The sequence below is a fragment of the Sinohyriopsis cumingii genome, chromosome 5 (assembly GCF_028554795.1).
Source record: "Sinohyriopsis cumingii isolate HCF-2022 chromosome 5, ASM2855479v2, whole genome shotgun sequence".
Classification (NCBI taxonomy): domain Eukaryota; kingdom Metazoa; phylum Mollusca; class Bivalvia; order Unionida; family Unionidae; genus Sinohyriopsis; species Sinohyriopsis cumingii.
The window spans coordinates 80,467,227-80,493,520 of NC_142965.1; the positions used below are offsets into that span (position 1 = coordinate 80,467,227).

Genomic DNA, 26,294 nt, shown 5'->3' on the forward strand with positions numbered 1-26,294 from the left:
TGTATGTATGTATGTATGTGTCAATGTATGTATGAATGTTTGTTTCTATATATAATTACTGTTTCACCTGCATGCTTGTCAGTCAACACTGAGAGTGAGATTATGTGTCAATATTCCCACAAACTCAATAGGGTGATATTAATTCGTGATAATCTATCTATGTTTTATGTATATGGTATAGCAAATGTGGAAGGAATACTGCATATGGCAACCCAATGCTAATTTTGCAAAGTTCAATATAACTGCATCAAGAGATAGGGCTGTGGATGTTTAAAACAAAGAAACCATAATTAAATTAAGGTGGTGATGGAGGAAGGTCCTGAACTTAAGGTATTAAATCCGAAACCTGTTGTGAAATGTTTTTAAATTTAAGCAAAATGTAACTGTAGTATGGTGTGCTAATTAAAGATGAAATGAACAAAAGTGAATGAAATGTGGTCATTTGTTTCTTATTTAAGTGCATTGGAAAACTGACTGATTTCAAATGGAATTAAGCTAATTAAATAATATTGGGAAGAAAGTGTAATCTTTTTATTGATTCCTTCCAGCTGATCACAAAATTAAACAATGACCAGGTAAAGGCATTGAGAACTGTTATACAGTAGTTGTAATATAACTATCATTATTATATGCGCATTCTTTTCTCCGTTAACTTTACATTGTCAAAATCATTCAGTATTTTACGATATTGCAATCGGATGCAACTTCATATTGAACTCGCGTGTGCCCAATAGTATATTAGGAACTACTTTGTAAACAAATCATGTACACTCATGTAGTAGACACTTTATGTTTTGGTTGATTAAATTTGTTTCTGTTGTTGTTGTTGTAGGGTTTAATGCCATTTCTCAGCATAAGATAGGCTATATATGGTGGCCAATATTATTGGTGGAGGAAGAACCCGAGAAAACCCTGGAAAAAACAACCGACCCATGAGAAGCTACCGGCAAGCTTTCTCACATATCCACATTGTCCGAGCCCGAGACTCAAACCCACGCAGACAGAGGTGAGATGGCAGTGATCCGCGACGGAGAGCGCTTTAAACCACTCGGCCACTCGGGGCCCCAAAGTTGTTCCTGAATGAACTAAATGAGATATTTTGTGGAATGCCACATACCAGCTGCTTTGGAACATTCTGCATTACCTTTTTTGATACAATGTTTTGATTTAGGCTAGCTATAGACGCCAGACAGGGTCCGTACAAATAACATGCAAGTGACAAGGCATAAATTGTCTTCTTTAGATGGTAACAACAATGGCAAAAAATATACTTACAGTTTTACATCCTAAATTTCCTCAAAATGTGCTTTCTTAGTTCTGCCAACCCGAATTACATGAGCCATGTCATGGGTTGTAAAGCTTGATTACACATTTTGAAATTGTACTGTAATTTCAACTATATTCCAAGTGCAATTACATCCTCCTTACTGCACTCAAAATGAAATAAACATTAAATTCCATATGGTCTTTTTGATAATTGCAATTAAAAACTTCATATTTTTCCCACATCATGATTTCAAAAATTCAATGACAGAACAGAAACACACTTGCAGATGTCAACATGGTTCTCCCTCGCTGCTTCAATCTGATGTATTTCATGTAGAATTGGCACAGACAGAACCAGTCCATAATCACGAAATTTCATATAATTGACAAAAATGCCAAAATCTATTCAGTCCAGATCAAAATGGAAAACTTGTTGCAATGTGCATTCATTCACAATATGACTCCAAAATTCAATTTTAAGTAGAACAAAATGCCATTTTCTTTCAAAAGTTATGCCTAGTGTGCCACTAAGTTCAAATTTATATGGGCAAAGTTATGTGCGCACTAATAATGTTTTGTTGTGTAATGATGAATCTGCGGTTGTGTATTTACTTTGGACTATGGCATACATTCAGTTACTTTGTTTCTTGTAATGTATTATTTTATATAATTAAGCTTTAGGTAGAATGAGAAAATCAGCATATAATAAAAAGGTTACTGCATCTGTATGGGAAATTATGAACTTGTTTTGTCAGAAGGATGTGCAGTATTTCCATCCAAAAAACTCATTCATATATTCCCATACAAATGCAGTAACCTATCAAAATTATCATTGTATCAATTTTTAATTTATTTTTTATAATATAAACTATTTCACAATGAATGAGCTTCATCAATCAGGTTATATATATATATATATATATATATATATATATATATATATATATATATATATATATATATATATACTCATTATGCTATTATGTTTTAAATAATTACCTTTCAAAAAAGGTATTATTATCATAACTGCAAGTTTTAGTGCTGGGTCCAACTTTTTTCATGGAAGCAGTCCTGACCTGGACTGCCACTTTCAAAATCCCATGGAGACCCTTGTGCATGTTTTAGTATTGTATGGCACCTAAGCACAATTAGTGTTCATATAGTGCCAACTAGAAGTATAGTTTGAAAACTGTTACAATAGATTCCAAAAAAATTTAGAAAGGTAAACCCAACCAAATAAATGTAAATGTGAAGTACTAACAATAATAAGATAAATATAAAATGTAAAATTCTGTAAAAAGTAAATAAAAGAAAGAAAAAACCCACATAAAATCCTTAAAATGTATTGCTAAATGCTTATTTATAATCAGCATTCCTGCAAAAATTCCAAGTTTTTCTCAGGTGGTACAATATCATACCCTTTCTCCATGCAGTTCAAGATACTTCTGTCTCACAGGATGAAGTCGACACTCAACAACAGTGTGGAATGCACTCTGGTTGAGGTTTATCTATCATGAGATATGCAGGAGTCAGGTGTTTATGTTGTTATATATATTTGATTTAATTCAATTTCTGTAAGTTTTTACAAAAAAAATTATTACATGTTAACATCATGTAATTTTGTTTACTGGAATTTGATATTTTCCAGCACCTAAAAATAGAATTGTATCCTTACGCTGACCTAGTTGCTGACCTTGATTGAGAATCAAGTAAACAATTATTTTTTTAAAATTTATTCTTAATGTGTGATTGATAATACTGAACTCAAGGCTGACTGGGATTATGTGCCTTTAGACATAAATAGCTTATACGATGTTCTAGAAATTCTGGTTTTACCAGAGGGTTGACCCTCATCCTGGCATCTGTTCTGCACAGTAGTCAGGTTTTATACTGATGTCTATAGAGAATTTAATCAGTCGGGCTTCTAAACACTTGATGTCAAGGTGTTCGTTTCGTTGTGACCAGATGAGTTGAAATTTTGTTTTTGGAATTATTAATTTATTTTCCTGGAAATATTTGAGTGGTCATGAAGAATTCTTAGACAGAGACAGTTATTGAAATTTTATTTGGAAACCCAAACACAGGAATATTATCTTCTGTGATATAACAAAGAACTGTAGACACATCAGCTATGGAAAGGCAACAGTATATGTCATTGCCTTCCATTTTGGACTCAAACTTGAATTTGTTATAACATTTTATTACTAGGATATCTAATTTTTTATTTTGGGATTATTCTTGGATAATTTTTGGATTTGATTCTTAAGAATGTAAGTTTTTTTTCCTCTACTTTTACAATGTTTTTCCAGAAAAAATACATTATTTGTTAAATTTTACAAATCTTGTTGTTTTCACTTTTTCTAAGTTACTGTTTATGAGAGCCTAAACATGTAACAAAAGAAAATCACACTATGTCCAATACAAAATCAGCATAATATCTCTGTGATTTGTCCTAAACAAGGGATACCATTACCCAATAGCAGTTCTGATGTTAAGTCTTGTGCAGTTTTCACAATGTATGAATTTCATTTCTGATGTAAAGTCTATAAAAATAACAATCTCACTAAGGATCAGTAATATGCAGCATTGAGGATCCCATAATGATTTAAATATCTATTGGAATACACTTATTTTTCATCTCAACAAACCCTTGTAAAGTTATGAAATATTCTTATTCTATTTATAATTTATCTCAGTTTATTTCCACAAGTACTAATAATGTATTAATTCTCTCTCTCTTTCTCTCTCTCTCTCTCTCTCTCTCTCACATGATTAGAATTAGTACTGGAATTAACTACATGTAAGGCATCCCACAAATAATTAAAATGTCTAAATTGGGAGTCCATTAAGTTTTCATGAAAGTTCTGGACTTCTCTGGTTGGAAATTTGTTAACACCTAAAGCATGGAAACCCACAATTACACTTATCTGAAAACATGATCCTCAAATAAACACCTACCAAAAACTCAATTGTATATCAGTTACAAAGTGCACATTGTTCTGTGATTAAGGTCTATTCAGAATACAAAGTAACAATGTGCAGCACGTGATTGATGTACGTGTATTGAATATAAAAAACAGGAATTTCTCCAGGCTATGCTCTTGTGCTTTTTTTTTCACTGTAAAGTTCCAAAGGGTGAAAGTAAATATTAGCAGTGTATTGTAAAAGGTACACAAAAAGCACATATATTATGTTGTTTCCTAACAAACTTAAAAACCTAATAATGTTTCCTACCTTAAATATTTCAGCATGTTTTTTATGTTTTCTAATTTCATTGTGTTTGTTTTTTGTAATCATATCATTATATATGTTTTTTTATGTTACAGGTGTTGTCTAATGTTGTAAAGCGCTTCTAAATATTAGGCGCTATACAAAGTCCTCATTATTATTATTATTATTATTAACTAGAGTGTATTAAACAAGTTTACTCAGTCATCAAGATGCATAATTTGTACCACTCAACTGAGTGGTAAGCTTCTAAATGATTATGATTACAAACCATTATGACAGAACACATGTCAGCAAGCACATCACGATTTCAAAACTGTCTCTGAAGATATGAAACATATAACAGTCTGATATTAATGCAGCTACAATAAATTTACAGTGCACAGAAAATAGCAATTGAACATGTAACGAGAAATGGCAATGTGGACTTTTACTTCAGCAGATAACACCAGTACAGTGAGCGATAGTTTGGCTATCAAGCATAAAAAATTGCTTAAGAAAATGGACTAATCACATCGTTTATTTCACAAATATGAAGGTTCACTTCAAAGTGAACACAATAAAAATGAAATTTTTTCTCCAGCAACAAATGTGCAGAAGATCAAAAGAAACATCATGGAATAACTACGTGTAAGCACTTTTTCAGTTATAATGTATCAGTACAGATGAAATTCTAATGAATATGGATGTAATATTAAATGCACAATAATATTAAAGAGAACTATAGTAAAAGCTGTCAATAGTGGCCATCAATGGGAAAAAACAAACTGCACAGGTTACTCCTGCAATAAGATTCACCCTTCAAAACTGTTATTTGAACAAATACCTTACACTGAATACCATTATTATTATTGTTATTATTATTATTTATATGTTTGAACCGCTCAAGTGGCCTAAGTGTTTAAAGTGTCTGCCTCAGATGCAGGAGGCTGTGGGGACAGATCCCAGCCAAGTCATACCAAAGACTTATAATAATGGTACTATCTGCTGTCTCGCTTGGAGCTCAGCGTTAAGAGGTTAGTGTTCGGTCTGATCAGCCCGGTGTCAGAATAATGTGACTGGGTGGGACAAAATGCTACATGTCTGCGGTATGATGCCCCAGTACTAGATATCACCATAAACTGCCACAATGCAGTGCTATCATTAAAATTGTTAAAGCTATGTTAAAGATCCAAATCACACACACACATATTAATTTGATGCACTATGCAATAGAATCATAAAATACCTGTATATGTTGTTCTCTCTCAAAGTTATGTTCCATAGAAGACTGCTGTATCCTGTTCACTTTTTTTCCACTAAATAAACTAGATCATAGCTGATTATAGTTTTTTTTTAAACCCACAACAAAACTAAAAGTGAATTTAGTTTGTATTGTTCACCATAATAAAACAGTAAATGCACTACAAATGGACAGCTTACATGGGATTGTGAAACAGATGACTGGCTCTTTGTTTGGCCAACTTTTATAATTAGGCTCAAGAGCAGCTGATCACACTCCACATAATATCTGGATTAACCAGTTGTTCAGCCTGCAAAGATTCAAAGAATCAACTTAAGTGAGATTCCTGTGATGAATAGAGAATACAATGAAACTTAATGTGATACTGTTATCAACACAGAACTGAAACTTCACCTGCCTTTACAGACATTTTTACAACTGTTGAAGGTACCCAGAGATTAACTTTTTCCATCAAATGTTGCTTTAACCAACAGGCAAAAATAACAAGAACAAAAAGGTTTTGAACAATACCTGTGACATTGTTACAACAAATGACTCATTTCTACTGTATCACTGAGCTATACAGTTAAATTTACCACAACCTAGCTAACAAATTACTTTGACCCTTGCACTCTAATGTAAAATAAAATGTCTCACTTTGGAATCAGACATGTTTGATCTACACTGACATTGTGACTGGAGTACAGCAAGAACAAGCATGACAAGAAATGTTTACACATCAATTCAGAAAGGTCACTGTATCTATGCTCCAGTTACTGCTCAAAGTGGGTAAAAACCAGAATTTGTTTATGAAACACCTCACCCCCCTGACTGTGGAAAGCAGGTGGCAGTTATATACATCATTTTTATATGGGAAATTTGATTCAGTAATACTCTTATTAAAATCCATACCAGCTTAACACAATAATGTAACTAGGTAAGAAAAGAAACTTGAGGACATATTGGTTTTATTTTGTTGGGTATGGTAAAAAAAACTAAAAGGTACAATTAACTTGCTCTGGCAGTAGAGACTAGTTGCAGTTCAAATCAGCTGGGATGACCTGTTAACAGAAGTATTGCCTATGTACATATATATATATATATATATATATATATATATATATATATATATATATATATATATATATATATTTATATATATATATTTATATATATATATATATATATATATATATATATATATATATATATATATATATATATATATATATATATATACATGTTTATACATACACACACACACACAAACTTCATGTCAAACAAGTTTTTTTTTATTGGTGGGGAACCAGAATTAAGTTTTTCGGAAGAGTGGGTCTAATGCTGCACCAATGGCACTGACCTTTGGCATATGTAATACATGTATTTTTAAACAAGTTCTTTCTGTGTATCAACCAGTTACTGCCTGTAGCAAGCAAAATAAGCTGTCCAGCTAGACAGCTTGTTAAATGACCAGTGAAGTATTCCTTATGACAACTGCATGATATCCACATGACTTGACTCCAAAGAATAGCCTGTGTCTGAAAGGTCTAAATTAAAGAAACTTGCATGCATCAGGTGTCATGGTCTACAGATGCTATTATGTTCATTCCCAAATCCTATGCAACTGTAAAATCAGTCTTGCAGAATGAGTTTCAGCTGGATGTATATCCAATCTGATGACAGAGTGGTATCTACTTTTGAGCTAGCTACATACTCCAATGAAGTTGGCTGAGTCACCCATGGTTAGCAAAATTTCATTTTATTTGCACTTGTTTAATGGCATCTTTAATATTTTGTCTGCTCATGTATCTTCCTTCTTTGGCTCTTAATAAGAAAAAGGCAATGTAAGAATTTCAGGATAAACAAGGAAACTAGTCTAAAGCTGCAACTGAGAGTTACCATTCTTTTATATGGACACGAATACCAAGGAAGGGAAGTAATAGCATCTGAGAATTTGCTGAAATAGATGTCTATACTTTGTTTACAAATATCACTTGTAAAACTCCAGTAATGTCTCAATTAAAATTTATCTAATTACAGATGCAGTGTTTGTATTTTTGTTCTTATATTCTGGGTTACAGGTGAAACTAAATTTTAAAATTTTAGGGTTTTTAATGGTTTTTTTTCTCTCAACTTGGTTTTAAAACTTTTTTGAGGTTCAAGACACAAAGCAGTTACAAGATTGTCTCTATAGTGAGCATAACATTTATTAAAAATTTATTAAAGTATGATTTTGAGTTTGTTTCTAAATATAATGAAAATAAAGTGAAAATTAATAAATAATCAAAAAACATATAACTGCAAGTGCAAACAAATTTCCACTAAAATGTCCTCCTGCACCCTGTCCAGCAAATAATCCATTAAAGAAATTTAAACATTTATCCCATGTCATCTTTAGGCCTGTAGTTTGATACAGTTAATATACAACACACTGTACATAATGTAAAATATCCTGTCCAAGTACCAATACATTTTCTTTATATGTATTTATACGCTTTGGAAGCTTGTCATCCAGCTGTTTTTCAAGAGCCTCGTTTTCCTCAGCTCTATCCCTTGCACACCTTCTATCTACATCATGCAGAAAAAACATCCCTGTCCCTTTCTAATCATCGTGCATACTCCAGTTTTGAAAGCCAACTTAGTTGGAAACAAGTTTAACTATTGATATTAGCTTTGCTCATGGTATTTTAAAATATGCATTTTCAGGAGTAATATTACCCTTTTTTGATTTACTGGGGTCTCATTATTACATATATTCCCCCCCCCCAAACCCTAAAATATTATGCTAGGAGCTGATCAAAAGTTGAAATCTAAATATAGCATGTACTGTAGCGAAAATTTCCGACATTTGGAGATAAGCAGTTTTATCATGAACAAAGGGGAATTAGCAAACATGTCCCAAATTTTTTATATAAAACTAAATAAATGTTTCATATTCCATATTCCTTCAAGTGAATTATAATGACACTGACAATATGCATCCTCCATGTTTTTCCTACCTAGAGTAATTTGGGGGTAAATGTCTTTGTAAATTTGAATTTATCTTGCTCTGACCAGCTTCAAAATAAAAACAATAAAATGCAGGCGAATCTGAAAATGTAAATGCATGTTACTGTTCATTTTTTCAATTGCACATATTCTTGTACCTTAAAAAAGAGTAGTAAATTTACACTCCAGTTAATACTTAACACTCCCTTGAACATGAAGGGATTAATCCGTGTTTATAAGTCTATAATGTAGGTGCTAATAATTGCCAAAGGTGCAGCCAAGAATTCTATACCCCTTAAGCTGGTAATCAGACCTATTAAAATTACATAACTGATGACTGAAAAGTTATGAAATTGTTATATGGTCCAGGACCAGTGCTAAGACAAGAATTGATAGCAGTGTCTGGATTGAAGTCCTCAAACTCTGATCCATTTGCTGAAATGTTCTTTGAAATTTTTAAAGTCTCTTGGTTTCTTTAATTCATTAATGAAGTCTTGATTAAGATCCTTGAACTAAATTCAAGTTCATACTCAGTAGTGAAGGTATAACACAATTTCTAACAGTTTGCATAACAGACTGAGATAAGTCTTGCAGTCTGGCTTATGGACAAATTTATTGCAGGTTACTATTATTAAACAAGAGTGTTCCAAGAATTTCAACCCTGTGCTTGTATACTCTCATCTTCCTTTGAACTCTAAACACTGCTGATGAATGGCAGGATGGTCTGCCTTTTTTTTAAAATAACATCAAGATGGTTGAGGAATGCCTGCAAGTCTTCAATCCCATTTTTCGTCAGAGCTGCCCTCTCATGAGGAAAGTGCATGTAATCACTGACAAATACAATGGTTGAATTTCAAACCTGGGCCAGTTTGGGATATTGTTTACAATAACTGCAATCTTTCCTTCTAAGTCAACAAAATCAAGCCAGGGATAGCAATCAATCCAATGAAACTGAAAATTTCCATCTTTTAGTTATGTCATATTTAATATTTTTAGATGCCAAATATCCTGGCATATGTCTCTTTGGAGAAATAATTACCTCAAACTCAATTAACCTATTTTGAATCTTATTATTGTCCTTGTGAAAATAATTTAGCAAACTCATTTTATCCTGAATGTATATATCAGTTGCTTGACAACTACTTCTTAAGTGATCATAACATACATTTTGTCATTAAATATGAACAGAGAGCTCATTAATCAGTGTAACTGTTTTGCTTCAAATGCAGTATTGCATGTGGAAGTCAATTCCCTGTGTCATCAATTTCAAACTTCAATAATCATACCCAGGGATCGTCCTGGGCTTCGCCAATGTCGCAAATTGCGATTTTTTTTCCTTATTGGCGACAAATATATCCCATCTGGCGATTTTTTTGGCAACAGACTTTTTGGTTTTTTAATTTGTACATACAATCATGGATTTTGACTGGATAAATTAAAAGGGAGAATGAAAGCAAGCCACAAACTTGACTAAGCAATGCACTGGAATCAATCTGTTACACAAATGATCCTTTGTTCGTATTGACAACCCCATCTTTAGAGTGCATTGTTACATCATAATCTGCTTATGCTGACATCTGGGCTGAGTTCTGTATGCTGTGATACAGTCAATCATGCTACCGAACTATACCTACAAATGACCGACTTCTTAAGACGTGAAAAGAACAGATACAATTAATTGAATGGCTAATCCTTCTGTTGTTGTTTTTTTTTTTTTTTTTTTTTACATATACCAATACAATAGTTTTGCTGAACCTTCATAGAAAACTGATAACCTTTGAAGTACTGACTATTGCGTATAAATACAAAGCAAATGGAAAAAATCTCAATCACAATTATATCTGTCACCAGTGCAGCATTTTACTCATTGATCTTTTCCTTTTGCCATCAGTCTGTGTTATGGCTGCAGAGACTTAAACTCCGCAACAAGAAATAGCAAAAAAAAAAAAAAAAAAGTTTTGCATAATTAATAATAATTACTTATTTCTCAAAATACAGGAGTGAAAGAATCCCTAAATTGGGTGTGAATTTATGCTTATATATACGGTCCAATATTGCCAGGTGTTGACTCATGTAAGTTTCATTCGTGGAAATGGAGATCCTAGTTTGCTTGTCCAGAAAATTTATACAGCATTCAGTGATCATTCTTGGGATTTAGGAAGCAATTCACTTCAAGCTTTGTGAAGCTAGCCATAAGGGGGAGGGGGGGGCTGCCGAGAGACTACTGGTGTCACCTGTCAGCACTGTAGACTGTGAACGTGGATTCAGTAAGATGAACCTCATAAAAAATGACATCAGAAATAAACTCTGCATCTCATCTCTCAAGAATTTACTGAGAATCAGCATGTACAGATGTGAAAAATTAGACTTTGAAACTGCATTCAACAAGTTGGCAGCCCTAAAATCGTGACCGATCTTCATATAACACTTTGTAACATTTTGTTAATGCTTATTGTAATTAGAGTATTAACTAACCCATCTTTTGTAATTTTCATTGCCTGTTACATTAATAGACTAAATTAACACTTCAAAAATTGTACACTACTTGTTCTGGCGACACTTTTTGAAAATTGGCGACAAAATATTGAGGTTGGCGATTTTTTTGGCGACAGCTTTTTAAAAGCCAGGACCATCCCTGCATACCTGTCATTTAATCAGTTCATAAAGGAAACCATCACAAAAGTTGGTTAAATTCCTTTGAATAATTCAATTAAATTTTTTCAATGAATTAAAATCAGAGTGAGCTGTTCATGAACATATTGTCTAATTACGCACAATACAACAAAGCCACTTAAAACACTGCTGAATAATCATACCAGCTTTGTTTTATTTGACATGTTTGATTTGGCTGCTTAGCCCAAAATGCAATCAAGCAATAACAGAACATGTGTACAGGAACCATGAACCATTTATCCAATGACCACCCTTGGGTGTGATGCAGGATATAAATGTAAACGTGGAAGGGTGGAATCAAGTTCCAGGCTACAAAGAATGGTAGAACATCAAGTATGCAGGAGACGGTGTCATTTATTCATATCAAATTTGGGATGGGTACAAAAGAGGGGATTTAAAGATTGATGTTTTATTAAAATATCTTCATAACTATTTTTATAAGATGTTTTGTTCTTTATTAATATCTGAAAAGTGAATTACTTAACCACATTTTGTGTCATGTACATGTTATAACTGCCCAAAGTAGTAACCCCAATAACAGAAAATTAACCACTTACTGTGACATCTCCTCACTAACATGGACACCAATTGATACATTTAGATATTTAAATGAGAAATATATATATATATATATATATATATATATATATATATATATATATATATATATATATATTCTTAAATTAGTTTTGAACTTTATTTACAATTTCATTGCTTTTGTTTGAAATTTTTTTGCATAAAAATTTAATTTTTACAAAATGCACCAGTATGTCTAAATTTTGGCAGACACCATTTTTCGTGACCAAACTTTACAAATTCATTACATTGAAACATTTATATATTTTATAATGGATTTAAGATCCTGACTTCTCAAGACATGAATCTTCCAAAAAATGTATGGTTTATAAGTGTTTTGTAACATTTTGAAAATTGTTCTGAACTAGATAATTTTACACTGTTCGCTCATTTTCCCGGCGGTAAATCCACAAAAGGTAATATCAGTTTTATTACTCCTTAAAAAATTGAAAAGTGCAATTTTTGCGAAGTTTTCGATTGTGGACACTTCCGTGCTCATCTGAAAACCGGTGACAAGAGCGATATGGACAATGTTTTCAACTCTATGGTGCATCCCTTCTTGAATTACAGAACAGCGGTAGATGCAAAAGTAAGTTTTTTACTTACCATTAACTCGATTCAACTTTAGGAATCCTGTTCCATGCAAGAATTATACATTGTCTTCTTCACTGCACAACACATCGTATACATACATCTCTATTTTCAAAATAGGCGGCACTAACGTCAACGCCGAAATATGATTGGCTCAAAAGGTTATACTTGTTATCATAGGAGCACGGTAGTGTCCACAATGATAAACTTCGCGAAAATCGCACGTTTCGGAGCCCGTAACTTCAGTTTGGTACAACACAGAAAAGTCAATGATGGTTTGATGGATAGAAAAATATATCAGAAGTAAAACAAGCCATATAGTATGGTCGTGTGCCTTTAATGACGGAAATAGCAGAAGGAAATCGAGGGTCATGGGTGGAGCGAAGTATTTGGAAGTTCCGTACCTTCTCTCATATATTATGATTGATAGGGTCCTATGTCAGAACGGGTCATCGGGGTAATCTAAGGTATTTTTGTCACTCTGTATGATTTTTTTTCTTTAGATGATTGTTTTTTTTCTTAGCATCAAGCTCGCGTCGAGCACCTGTGACTACACCAGGAAATGCCTGGGCGAATGGTGTTAAGTTGAACATAGATATTGTCTTCTTCTTGCATGCATGAAAGGTGAAAAGAATAGTAGCAGCAAATAAGTGTTGGAGAAAAACGGTATGTGCAAATAAAATTTTCATTGACAAATGATACTTACATTTCCTCTATTCAAACTGTCAACCAATATAACTACACGTAGCTTCACATAAACTTTGTCTGAACAAACCGGGAAGCCCAATTTACGTAAAGCCGCATCAGCGGTGCTGTTTTGAGTTTTGCTTCCCGTGCTATATTGGATTTATTACCTTGTCTTTTACATCCTACAGTATGTGGCTCTAAATGAGCTTTCTCAAAATCCAAACATCCCATGGACTTATTTAGCTGAGCCTTTTGAAACAAAATGCTGTGAAAATGAAATAAATTGTTAAATCTGACTGACCAATGCGTGGAGAGAATTCTAAAGTCTCCGCCTGCCCAGAGTATTCCTGCAGAGAAATTGTAGATATTTGTCAGGCGAATATATATATATATATATATATATATATATATATATATATATATATATATATATATATATATATATAGAGAGAGAGAGAGAGAGAGAGAGAGAGAGAGAGAGAGAGAGAGAGAGATGTGTGTGTGTGTGTGTGCATATATCCCGGACTCCTATGCTCCGGTTTAAGCAAGCACATTTATAGCAACCATGCCGATGGAATTCAAATACATCACTTCTGCGTAATAAAATGTCCGTCCGTCCGTTTCTAAAAGGAAAATGAAACGAAGTTACCCAATTCTGTTTTGGCAGCAAAATTTTTGCAGATGATTATTTGAACAAAACTGAACGCTAATAAGGCTGCTAAAAACGTAAAACTTTACGAATGGCAGGCTTGGTTTAAAGATACTTATGGTTATAGTCGAAGTTTAGTTAGGACAACAAGAACAAAATCTGCTTATGAACGAGATATCGGGTAGAATAAAATGGAAGCATATGAAGACAGCATACAATTTCGGTTACCGTATATCTCGAAAAAATTATACATTATCTATGAATAATGTGCCTGCAAATCAAGGTCTATGTCGCTTGTTCTGATTGCTTCTAACAAATTGCATAGATGCATTATGCGATGGCAGATCTGGATATGTGGACTTTGTGGTTTGACTCGACTTTTAAGCGAGTACTGACGGTAAGTAGTACGGGTTGTTATTAAACAGACTTATAATCCATTAAAATTGTATTCGGTCTCTTTCCCAATTAATCTACAGACTGTTTTAATTTGGTACTATAAGAAAGATGCATAATTTCGAAAAGTACAATGGCCTGGTGTTTTATTTTAAGAAGTGCGAGCTTATCACATTATCCAGTGAGTATGCCATTCTCGTTGATGCTTTGGAAAGATACCATTAAAACGTCAAGCAAATGTAGAGAATAAAGGGTTTACAATATAAACAGAAAGTAACGGATTCAATTAAAACATTACTTGTTATGTCGCTTTTTTGTGAAAAGTATTTGGAAAAATGCACAGCAATTTTGTATGAAATGGAATAAAATATTATTCTTTTTGGTTTGGTGTTTTATAGCACAGCAACGTAAGTATTTTTATTTTTTATTTTTCTGAGCCAAATTAGGTAAAGTGATTTGCCCAAGGGCACAGCACAGTAGCCGACACAGGTTGATCAGATTGTAGGGTTCGAACTCGCACCCTTGTGGTGGCGAGTTTAGTACGCTAACCACTAACTCTTGAAGTGCTGAACCATTATCTGTCACTATGCTTTATTTGTGGGCCATATAACTAGTTGTAGTTTTAAGAGTGCTCCCTCGTGTTGTCCAGTATCAAAGACTTTCATGTCTGTTAATTGCCGTCTTCCCATTTTCTTGCGTATTTGTTCCCCAACCCCACCCCACTCACAAGAGAAATTTGACAAAAGATGTGGCGTAGAGATATCTCTCTTTTTTTTCGCCCCACGTTGTTTTTTTTTTTTCAAAATTGGGTTTCCCGGTTTGTACTCCATTCCTTTTAGGAATAAAATACTGGTGGGCCTGTTTCATTGCCAGAATTCCTTTTTGAATTCCAAGTTATGAACTAATAGCGATCTTCGCTCTGAAGGTATATTGAAATCTGTTAGCTTTATCGTATTGTCCCATTGATTGTAGGGTGCCTTTTGTGTTCACTTCAGTTGTCTGTGTTTTAACCTGTTTTTGTGTTTGGGAACGTAAGATGACTTCTACCTAGTGAAAACAATAGTATATGTGGGTCAATAAATCTCACTTCCCCACATAGACACAATAGCATACACTTCGAAAGCATACCGCACATAGACACAATAGCATACACTTCGAAAGCATACCGCACATAGACACAATAGCATACACTTCGAAAGCATACCCCACATAGACACAATAGCATACACTTCGAAAGCATACCCCACATAGACACAATATCATACACTTCGAAAGCATACCCCACATAGACACAATAGCATACACTTCGAAAGCATACCCCACATAGACACAATAGCATACACTTCGAAAGCATACCGCACATAGACACAATAGCATACACTTCGAAAGCATACCGCACATAGACACAATAGCATACACTTCGAAAGCATACCGCACATAGACACAATAGCATACACTTCGAAAGCATACCCCACATAGACACAATAGCATACACTTCGAAAGCATACCGCACATAAATAATAGCATATTTATATGAACACCAGAAACATACGAATATGAATACATTTTTTTCCTTTAATTTACAAATCTGAAGTTCATGGCATGCAAACTAGAGGAAGAAAATTTAAGAATGATACAAAAGCATGTCACGCATACAGGATGGCCACTACAAAACTGAAACGCTAAAAACTTATTCTACTTAACAACAAAGACAATAAATAGACCATAACTTTAAATGTGAACACAAATCAACAGTAATCAAACCAAAAACTAAGTTTAAGTTATTTTGGCTGAAATACTTTAATAGTTACTAATAAAATGGAGCACAAAGCTGAACAAAAACCGAAAGATGTAAAACAAAATTTAAAAAAGAAGAATGAAAAAATCTGGCTACTGTCAAAAACAAAATAATATTATCATGTGCACATACACTTACAAGTATTCTTCTTCCATTTTTGCAACAACTTATGAAAAACACCTCGACCTTGATGAGTCAGCCCCACGTCAAGTTTGGACAGAGAATTCAGACAATTATTGTTGCGACGATGATATTTATAGTGTACACTGTATGCATGCAAGTGATGATAGTTTCATGACTGGTTGTAGTGTGTAATGGATACGGCAACTAATTTATGTATTAATTTGTACAAGAGGCACAAGCAGGTATATGACCATCGTTCACTTATTCATTTCCATCCTAGTTCATCAAGCAAGACGAAGACGCCAGTGTTTGGATAATATTTTTTGATGGTCAAGAGTGTAGCACGACGCTGAACCATTTCAATTTTGTAATTTTTGTATTTAGTGTTTAGATAGATGCGGCATACACTGAAAGAGGACAAACCACCACTTTAAAGGCTCTATTGTTAATATGAAATTTGTTCATTTATTATATTTTCTTACAAGATACAATCTTTGATGACGCACGAGGCATGAGAGCAAATCGACTTTGACAGTCTATGAAAGGTTTTACAAAGCTGTTCCTAACAGATATTATATACAAGATCGACCATTTACGTAATATATGTTAATTTTCAAACATGTACAAAATATGAATATTGTTGGGGACTTTCTATGTATAAACCATAAAATGAAAAACATTTCATTTTTTTTAATTACTAAAGAAGTTGTTGTGAGTGTTTGAATTGCGAACTCGCTTGAGGCACTGTCTTTCTATTGTGCCTACGGCACAATGTCATATATTAATCCACTCTCTTAAACCTCCATAGACCCCTGTAGTAACTGGCATTTTTTTAAAACAACTTATCGTCTGACATTGAACGGGGTGTTTTGACCCCATTTACTCACGTTTAAAGAATGCAAAAGTTAAATGAATGAATGATACACTTTTGGTCATTGTATTTTGAATAATTAGATTCCCCAAACGCTTCAGTCTTTAGCAGCTTTGTATAAGTTGTTCGTCAGCAGTCTATGGGATTAAAAAAAAACATAAAAAGACAAAACAAAATCTGGAATCATTAATGGCACCATCCAGCACAAGAATTTTCAATTTGGCCACAGTGTGCAGTGAGATATATCATAAGACATGTACAATTTACAATAAAGATTTTTTGCAAGAGTACCTTTTATAAATTCTAAATCATTCATATGTTCAGGATCTATTTTCCACAGAACTGGAAATATAATTATTAGGGACTTTATATATATATATATATATATATATATATATATATATATATATATATATATATATATATATATATATATATATATCTGTGTGTGTGTGTGTGTATGTATGTATGTATGTGGCGTAATATTTGTTCACTATATTTAGTCGTGACTAATATTAGCCATTTGTGTCATTCGTATGTAAAACTCGTATTGCTGAAAATCATGTGAAACACTAGTGCAAAGGACCAAAGTAATCGATTTTTTTCCAGTACAAGTTTCGATGCTGTGAATTTCCTTGAAAATTTAGCCAAGGCAACAAACATGTACACATTGCCACAGAAAATGTTCATTAAGGAACGTTTCATATATATATATATATATATATATATATATATATATATATATATATATATATGAGTTGCAGATATAAAACACTAATCCACTTTTTTCGAGAATGCGTCTTATTTGTTTGGTGGGTTGGTTGATCTTGTTGTTGTCTTGTTTTTACCAGGCTTTTTTTTCTCAAGACTTAATTTTCTTGTAGATTATTGTCTGAAAGCTATAGATCGATTATAATACTAGCCCTTTGCTGGACTAAACTCATAACTGTATATTTAGCGACTTTGACTTTTGTGGTTAAATTCAGACCACATCACCTCACCTCCTGCACTCCTCAAAAGTATAAATAAAAATTCACACACGCTCTCCATGGTTCACTTAAAATTGCTCGAATTACACCCATTCGAGGCCTTTATTTTGATCTTACTAGTCTTTATAAATGAATCAGAAAAAAAAAACAAGCATAAAAACCCAGACAAATAACTTATCTCAACTCCGCTTTATTCTTTATTTTCCAACAGCGTATGAAATTATGTAGACTCTCGATTATGATTTTTTTATATATAAAAAGATCGTAATTAAAAATAGAAGCATTATCGCATTTCCTTGGAACGAGACACTTGTATCCATAACACAATCTTTACATAATTTCTCATTTACCATCCAGTTAGTTTCTACATTCATGGGCGATGCGGGATATAACAAGCAGCCCGCGTAACTGTCATACCTTCCTGGACAACCCCTCATTTTCCAAATTTTCTATTTGTTGTCATCATATTTGATTAATTGGATACAGGTACACGTAACAGAGAATACGTCCAAAAGCAAAACAGCGCCCCCACAATAAAATCGTGCAGTATTATGCTCTTTTTATCCAACCCGGTCCCGTACTACGACATTGAAGAATAGACACATACCAATGTATTCAGCACATGCAATAGATATCTGATGTCAGAAAGAAGGAAAAAAAAAGCTAAAAGCGACTTAGTCTGGTTCCCTGCTTAGTATGCTCCCTGCGTTGCACTCCGCTATTAGTATAGCGGAGTGCAAAGCAGGGAGCATACTAATCAGGGAACCAGACTAAAAGTGACTGCGCAGTGTTGTATCTATTTTTAGTCCAGATGGAATTTCCGACCTTATCACTGACACACTGTCATGAAGTAGTACGTGATTTTCGGGTTTGTTAGATACAATCCAATTCCTGGAAACTTATTAATATATGATAAAAAAGCAAGTGATTTTGAACCAAGCCCTTCCAAACTTGCCATACTTTAAGTTTATCTAGTCACATATTCTCCATTTCGTGTATTTTACATTTACAGAGCTCAGCTGAAACCATAAATCTGAACCTAGTACACACAGGGATATCAGCACTGTGACTGTTTAGAAGTCACATGACATGCATGTCTCCGGAAAACACGGCGCATAAATGGTATTAGTACCTGGAGCAAATTGGTATATACAGACTCTCTGTCTCTGTCTCTTCCCCGCTGCTCATGCCTCTCAGTCTGTCTATACTCTCATTATATTTTGCTTTTGTTTAATACCCAGGCGGACAGAAGGATATCTACAGACAGTGTAAAATAACCAATGGTCAGAAGGACAATATTTTTTTACCGTTGACTAAACTATTTGAACTTTGACAAGGAAAACTTTGTATCTTTTCTTTCCCAAGCTCATTTTTTTACGAATTGAAAGTTTTGGTTTGAATTCTCCAATTAAGTAGGCTCAAAATAACCTGCTTGTATTGCTATGCTGTAAAGAACAAAAAAAATATATATTCTTTTGAATTCTGCCACAAGCTCGCAATCATAAGGCTTACACACCAACGTGGTAATTGGTGAGAATTTAATGCAAAAAAGACACACCATGCTTTGATTTTATATACAAAATATCTGTTGTGTGGTATTAACAAGAACAACGCTCTAAAACATAAGGATTGACCGTACTTTGTGGTGATTAAATTACGTGGCTGTTTCTTTTGTTTTATTATATATATATATATATATATATATATATATATATATATATATATATATATATATATATATAGAGAGAGAGAGAGAGAGAGAGAGAGAGAGAACTCCAAACTAATACAACAACGTTACTCGCAAACGTTTTAGCAGTTTTTAAGTACATACGAGGAGAGTAATATATCATCTTCAAACAAAATAAGTAGAACTTATTACCCGATAGAGTTACGAATAAAGTCGATCGCGTGTCAAAAGCGATATGATAAGATTGTACAAACAATCTCTCTCTCTCTCTCTCTCTCTCTCTCTCTCTGTATGTGTTAGCAGCAATTGTTAGCCTTATCAAACTGCAAAATTAAAACAAAACTGTTAGCTTCTACTATCGCCATCTTCCTCCCTCCGCTGTACCATATCATTCTATAACGTCTCCAGATATTTAATGATCATAAAAGGAAATTAGACATGGTAGAGAAAATGCCACTTTGGTTGGAAATTAGTCGAGGATAAATGCTTTTAATATCAATGACAATAATAGTACAGAAGAATGGCGAAGAGCATACAAATCGACGCTCCCCGATTCCACATCTTAACATAATGTTATTGTGCGTATTATTACAATCAATGGAGTGGCACCTTTTCTTCAAATTGTATGGGACAAATCGAATTCAATTTGTACCTTCTCTCTCTCTCTCTCTCTCTCTCTCTCTCTCATGCAGAAATGTACATACAGTGTTTATCATTTGACGTTACTCATTGCAGAGACCCAAGTCTTGTAATATTCTGAATTATTGCACGGCGTACATTTAGAAAAAGTAAAAGATACTTTATTCTGACTTGTTAAAAAAACAACTTTGCTGATACGGTGTAATCGGTCTCTTATCCTACATTAATACAATATGCTACATGTATTTCACTCTGATCAAAGAGTTGAAAGTTTGACTGTTTGTTAAAATTCAACAAAAGTAGCTCTTCATATCTTTGCATGCACCGCAAATGCGGAAAAAAGCAGTAGCGGACTAACGGGGGTGGGGGGGGGGGCGGGCGGGGGACGGACGTGGCTGTTGCCCCAGGCGCCAGAGGTCTTGGGGCGCCCAAACCCCGTTGGGCCTTCATCTTCGAGCCGGGCGCCATTTACCCTTTGTACGCCACTGGAGATAGGGCAGCATGCCAGCTCGCGAGTGTGTCTTTAACATTGCAGGTTTATGTTGGCATGCATTCAGTTCAGGCATGCGCACCAATTTGCAATGATGGCTATTCCATTACTAGTAACAGCTGATTTAATCATATATAACTTCCTAGTTGCAAAGTCAAGGTCGTTTTCTTTCCGACACAATGATTCCTGTTTGCCAGTGTTGAATGGAATATGCCCGGCCTTTACCTATAAACATTAACAATGCAGATAACATTTGCAACAGGTGGATAGACCTTCGCGACGATATTTGGCAGATTTTCATAGCAGTGACGCTTTAAGAAATTACGTATTTAGAGGTCAAAAAGTCTACCTTACTTACATAGCTTTAAAGATAAAATTGAACCTAACGATACAATTGAACCCCAAACTACATTGAAAGTACACTATGATCAGTCACTAAGAAGGGGTACGATGACATTGACTTTAATTCAACATACGATAGATATGTATCTGAAAAAAGATCCGCCCATCCAAGAAATATACATATTCCATACATATGGCATTCAGGTTCCTGTGTATATTGATCACTAACTTCGTGGAGTGAAGATCTTTGTGTTTTAACTGAAATGGACAAGCAGTTTAGCTCGTGACATCACCGCGTGTAAATGAAAATTGGCAGGAAGTACGATAAATAATTCGGCACTTTTTGTACAGGTGCCAAAAAATTAATCTTTAAACGTGCGTAAATCGGTAACCAGTGAGTGATCAGTATGTTTATTTTTTTGTTGGTTATATATATAAAATCAAATCTAAAAATACAAGACAGCATAAACCTGATTTCAATGCAGGCGGGGCCTTACAGTTTGCGAGGACCAAGTCCTCCCTCAGCGGAAACTGAGGCAATCATCAAAAGTTAACTAAAGAAAGCTCCGTTGAAAGTGGCATATAGGGATCAGATTGACGACATGAAGAAGAACTTAGAAAAGCAGCTGAAAAGTGAGCTTGAAGAGACTGTGGCAAAGGCAATTTATGATCTGAAAGAAATTAGTGTGCAAGACGTAAATCATCAGCTGCGAAACAAATTAGAGGAAACAGAAGGAACTATTATGGAGGTAGGAAGAAAATGCAACGACCATAAAGATCATTCGAGGGTCACTTGAGAAAAGTCAATCAGAAGCTCATAGAAGTGCAAAAAAATCTTTATGAAAAGGAAAGGTAAATTCAAACCTTTTTCACATGCAAGAAAAAAGACAAAATAAAAACAACGCAAGAAACAATGCTAAGATCCAGGGTGTCAAAGTAGAAAGGTAAGAAGATATAATTCGTACAGTCGTAAGTAATATGAGAGATGTACTAAACACAGAGCCTGACGTTTGGTATACTGAGACCGCACATAGACTATCAAGAAGGGATAAGACGAAGAAAGATTCCGATCCCATCATAGTAAAATTCCATACAGAGTAACAAGGGATGCATTGACGAGAAGAAAAAAAAAAGAGAAGATGAAGAACTGAAAATAAGTCAAATATCACTGAAGACTTAACTTGCTGACAAAGCTACGAGAGAATGAAGAAGTGGATGCAGCTTGGTCATTCAGTTGACGTATATATGCCAAAAGAAAGGAATGCTCTAGCAAAGACAGAACCCAGCTTGATATTGACCTTAAGACTAATGAACATTGCAACAAGTAGTGTTGACTATAAAAATCAGTTATTGTAGTGGACTATACAGATGAATATATACACCTGTTAGGATATACTTATAAATCCTTTACTGGACCGCTACGGTGTCCTAGTAGTTAGAGCGTCCGCCTCGGATGAGGGAGGTCGTGGGTTCCAACCGTGGCTGAGTCATACCTAAGATTTATAAAAATGATACGAGCAGCTGCCTCGCTAGGCGCTCAGCATTAAGAGGTTAGTGTTAGGACTGGATGGCCTGGTGTCAAGATAATGTGACTGAGTGGGACATGATGATACATGTCTCCGGCATGATGCCCCAGTGCTAGACATGGCTACAAACTGCCACACTGCAGACATCTTAGCGATATGACTGAAATATTGTTAAAGCTAGGTTAAAAATACAACACACACGCGCACATGTACCCCCACCATTTGTTGTTGTGCATGTCATATTCTCGACAAGCAATATCTGTAGAACTGCATCTGTTTGAATGAGTATAGCTCTTGAAGTTATTATATAATGATTCACAATAACCATGTAAGAGTAGACAATAATATGCTATATTGATAGTGATATATACAACATCAGCATATGCAGTATTAAATATAACTACTACCGATCCCGCTACCACCATCTCTTTCTTTCTTAAATTCTCTCTCTCTCTCTCTCTCTTTCATTCAAATGCTTTAATTTAGTTGTCAGGGCTTATACATACATACATACATACATACATACATACATACATACATACATATATATATATATATATATATATATATATATATATATATATATATATATATATATATATATAATAATAATAATAATAAGGCGGATGACATTTTCTTCTTTTTTCTTCCGTTATTCGCTGAAGAGTATCACTTTTGTTCATGCGATTATCTCCACTTCTTTACACCAGTTTTACCTTTTGTTTCTTCTAAAACAGGTTGCTCGTTGCGTTCTTTTACTAAGTTTGTTGTGTTTTTGTCTTTGCTTTTTTTCCAAGTGTGCAGTTGAATAGGTTGGTAACTATAATTAACTAAATAAAAGTTTAAAATTGTATCAAAAAGCACACCCTATCAACGCACGTTTCTTAAAGACATTTTAATAACTTATTTTTGACCAAAATTGTCAGCTTCAGCGCTAACTATCAAACTAACAAGTGTAATTGCCGACTATGTGCTGATTGCTGCTTTTACGTTTTGTTATATACCTAAGGTTTGTTGACTACAGTACATATTTTGCCTAATAGTGAATTTATTGTGAATTTTTAAGCAGCATTATTGTTCTTTGATTTGTTGCCGTATTGTAATGAAAACCAAAGTATTATGACATACATTTTAGAGAAGGTATTGGCCCATTATACTAATAGGCCGATATATACTAATAGGCCGATATATAATAATAGGCCGATATATAATAGTCGGTTCATAGTATAATATCTCACCAAGCAAATAACTTAAAAAATACGTTGTGTTACTTCGTTTAATACCATCGAATTGCAACTTAATATTTGCACACAGAAAAAGATTCTGGAAATTAAATAAAAGGCTTATAAAGGCTCCAGATTATTCCCAAAAAAAAAATGAAAGCAAAATTAACAAAGTATAAAGACATTTCCCATTACTTGTTTATAATAATGATGAATAAAATGCTGTAAATATGGAAGATCTCCAGATTATTGTTCATCATAGTGTATGTGTATTTCTGTACGTATAGTAAAGCCTTTAGTTGGCACCATATAGCTAATATTGTGCTGATGTGCAGTAACGTGCTACTACATATTGCATAATGTATGTGTGAATATGGCATTAATATTATTCTGTATCCTATCTTAGAAAAGCATCTGGCTGCATCTGAACAGATGCATGGCAATGTTTAAATTCATTCTTAAAGCTTGTGCCTGAACAAAAAGGCTGGGAATGAAACATTTTATTTATTGAGTTTGTATCAAAATTTGTTCAGCTTACGAAATACGCTGGTAACCGGTTACTGCTAATACTCGAACCGTCTTAAGTTTTCCCTGCAATCGCTACAGCCTCATATATTATCTTGACTTTAAAATGTAAGAAAAGAAGGGAGCAGTAGGTTTCGAGATACCAAATGTGTTCCAGTGAGCGAGTACGGTAAAGTATTATCTTTCAGTGGCATTATTTTTTTTGAATAAATTACATTTGGCACTAAAGTTGCGTACCATTTTCGCAGATTGTTGATGGACTAAATATTACCAAAGGGAGAAGTAGAAAATGAAAATAAATCACGGAGAGAGAGAGAGAGAGAGAGAGAGAGAGAGCAACATTATTATTATTATTATAATTATTATTATTTCAGATCTCCAAACGTTTCCCCGAGGGATGGACTATAAGAAAAAATTTCTTTCCAAATGTTTTCAGTTGATTTATGTTGTGACGTTTCCGGTACAACCTGAAGATGAGCAGCAGTTTCAGGCGCCAGGTAAAGTACTAATTAAGTCATAGTGACCTATGTTCAGTACCCTTTATTAAATTTATAGAACCTAAAAACGTACAATCAATGCTGACATTGGAATTTGCTAGAAAAAAAGCAATGAACTAACGAACGCTATAAAATTTCGTCGTTTTTTTCAGTATTTAGGTACATAGTATTTCTCAATTTTTTCAATTTAATAATATGAATTACATACAAATAATGGGTACAGCGATGGGTAGTCCTATGGCATGGTTCCTTCATACGCTTCCCTTTTCGTGGGTAAATTAGAAAAAGATTTTCTTCAAAACGAAAAGTTTAATCCAGCTGTTTGGTTTAGATTTTTAGATGACATATTTATGATCTGGAACCATTCAAATGAAGAACTGAACAAATTTATTGATCGCCTGAATCATTTTCATCCGACAATTAAATTTACTTATACTGCATCAAGTACGCATGTTTCAGTTTTAGATGTAAATGTAATAAAAAATATTGATAACATTATTTCTACAGATATTCATATCAAGGAAACTAATATCCACCAATATGTAGAATATTCTTCATGTCATCCCATGTCATATAAAAACGGTATACCATATAGCCACGCCAAAAGACACCGACGCATTCTTTCAGATGATTGTCAATTACAAAATTCTTTGAATAAATTACGAACTTATTTCCAAAATAGAAATTATCCTAAATATATAATTGATTCTGCACTGAACAAAGCCCGTAATCTTACTCAACATGAGGCTTTAAACACAGCAGAATGTAAAATAGAGATGTAATTCCTTTAACAATACAGTATAATCCTTCATTACCTAATATAGGTCGTATAATTAATAAATAGTATAGTCTCCTAAATTTATCCAATAAAACTAGCGTCAAATCACTTTTTAAAATTAAACCAATTCTCGCTTATAGAAGACTCAAGAATTTGCAAGATTTTTTAATTAGAACTAAAAAGACAGAAAATAAAAAAATACACTTTTCGTCATCTAAATTTAACAGACACCGGTGCTCTCAATGTGCAAACATAAGAGAAAGTACTTCTTTCAGTAGTGCCAATACAAAAGAGGTATTTTCTCTACGCGATAACACTAACTGCATATCAACTGATGTGATTAATTTAATAACCTGTAAAAAATGTAGCATGCAATATGTTGGACAAACACTACACCAAGTTTCTAAGAGAATGAATAATTATCGCTTTCATATAAAAAATTATAGAGATCCTCAGTTTTCCTCTAATGTTTCAACACACTTTAACACCAATAATCACTCTCTACTTGATTTTTCTTTCATGCCAATAGATAT

The 26,294-nt window shown here is 33.8% G+C and overlaps 2 protein-coding genes across 4 annotated transcripts in view; one reads left to right on the forward strand and one right to left on the reverse strand.

Annotated features, from left to right (window-relative positions):
• LOC149799583 (transmembrane protein 43-like) overlaps positions 1-13,347 on the reverse strand; it is a 52,011-nt gene extending 38,664 nt beyond the window's left edge. Inside the window, exons 1-2 of one of the 3 annotated variants that reach the window (XM_089958926.1) lie at positions 13,251-13,347; positions 5,917-6,026 (exon numbers count right to left, since the gene is read on the reverse strand). The gene's annotated coding sequence lies outside the window, so the exon portion shown is untranslated. Of the gene's footprint in view, positions 1-2,684; positions 2,755-5,916; positions 6,027-13,250 lie in introns of those variants that run through there. The other 2 variants (XM_089958925.1, XM_089958927.1) reach the window with 2 other exon arrangements.
• A 5,792-nt stretch (positions 13,348-19,139) lies between these two features.
• LOC149799584 (uncharacterized) overlaps positions 19,140-26,294 on the forward strand; it is a 30,990-nt gene continuing 23,835 nt past the window's right edge. Inside the window, exons 1-2 of the mRNA XM_089958929.1 lie at positions 19,140-19,199; positions 24,861-24,983. Of these exons, the coding sequence (XP_089815055.1) occupies positions 24,884-24,983 (100 nt within the window). The 5' untranslated portion in view covers positions 19,140-19,199; positions 24,861-24,883. The remainder of the gene's footprint in view (positions 19,200-24,860; positions 24,984-26,294) is intronic.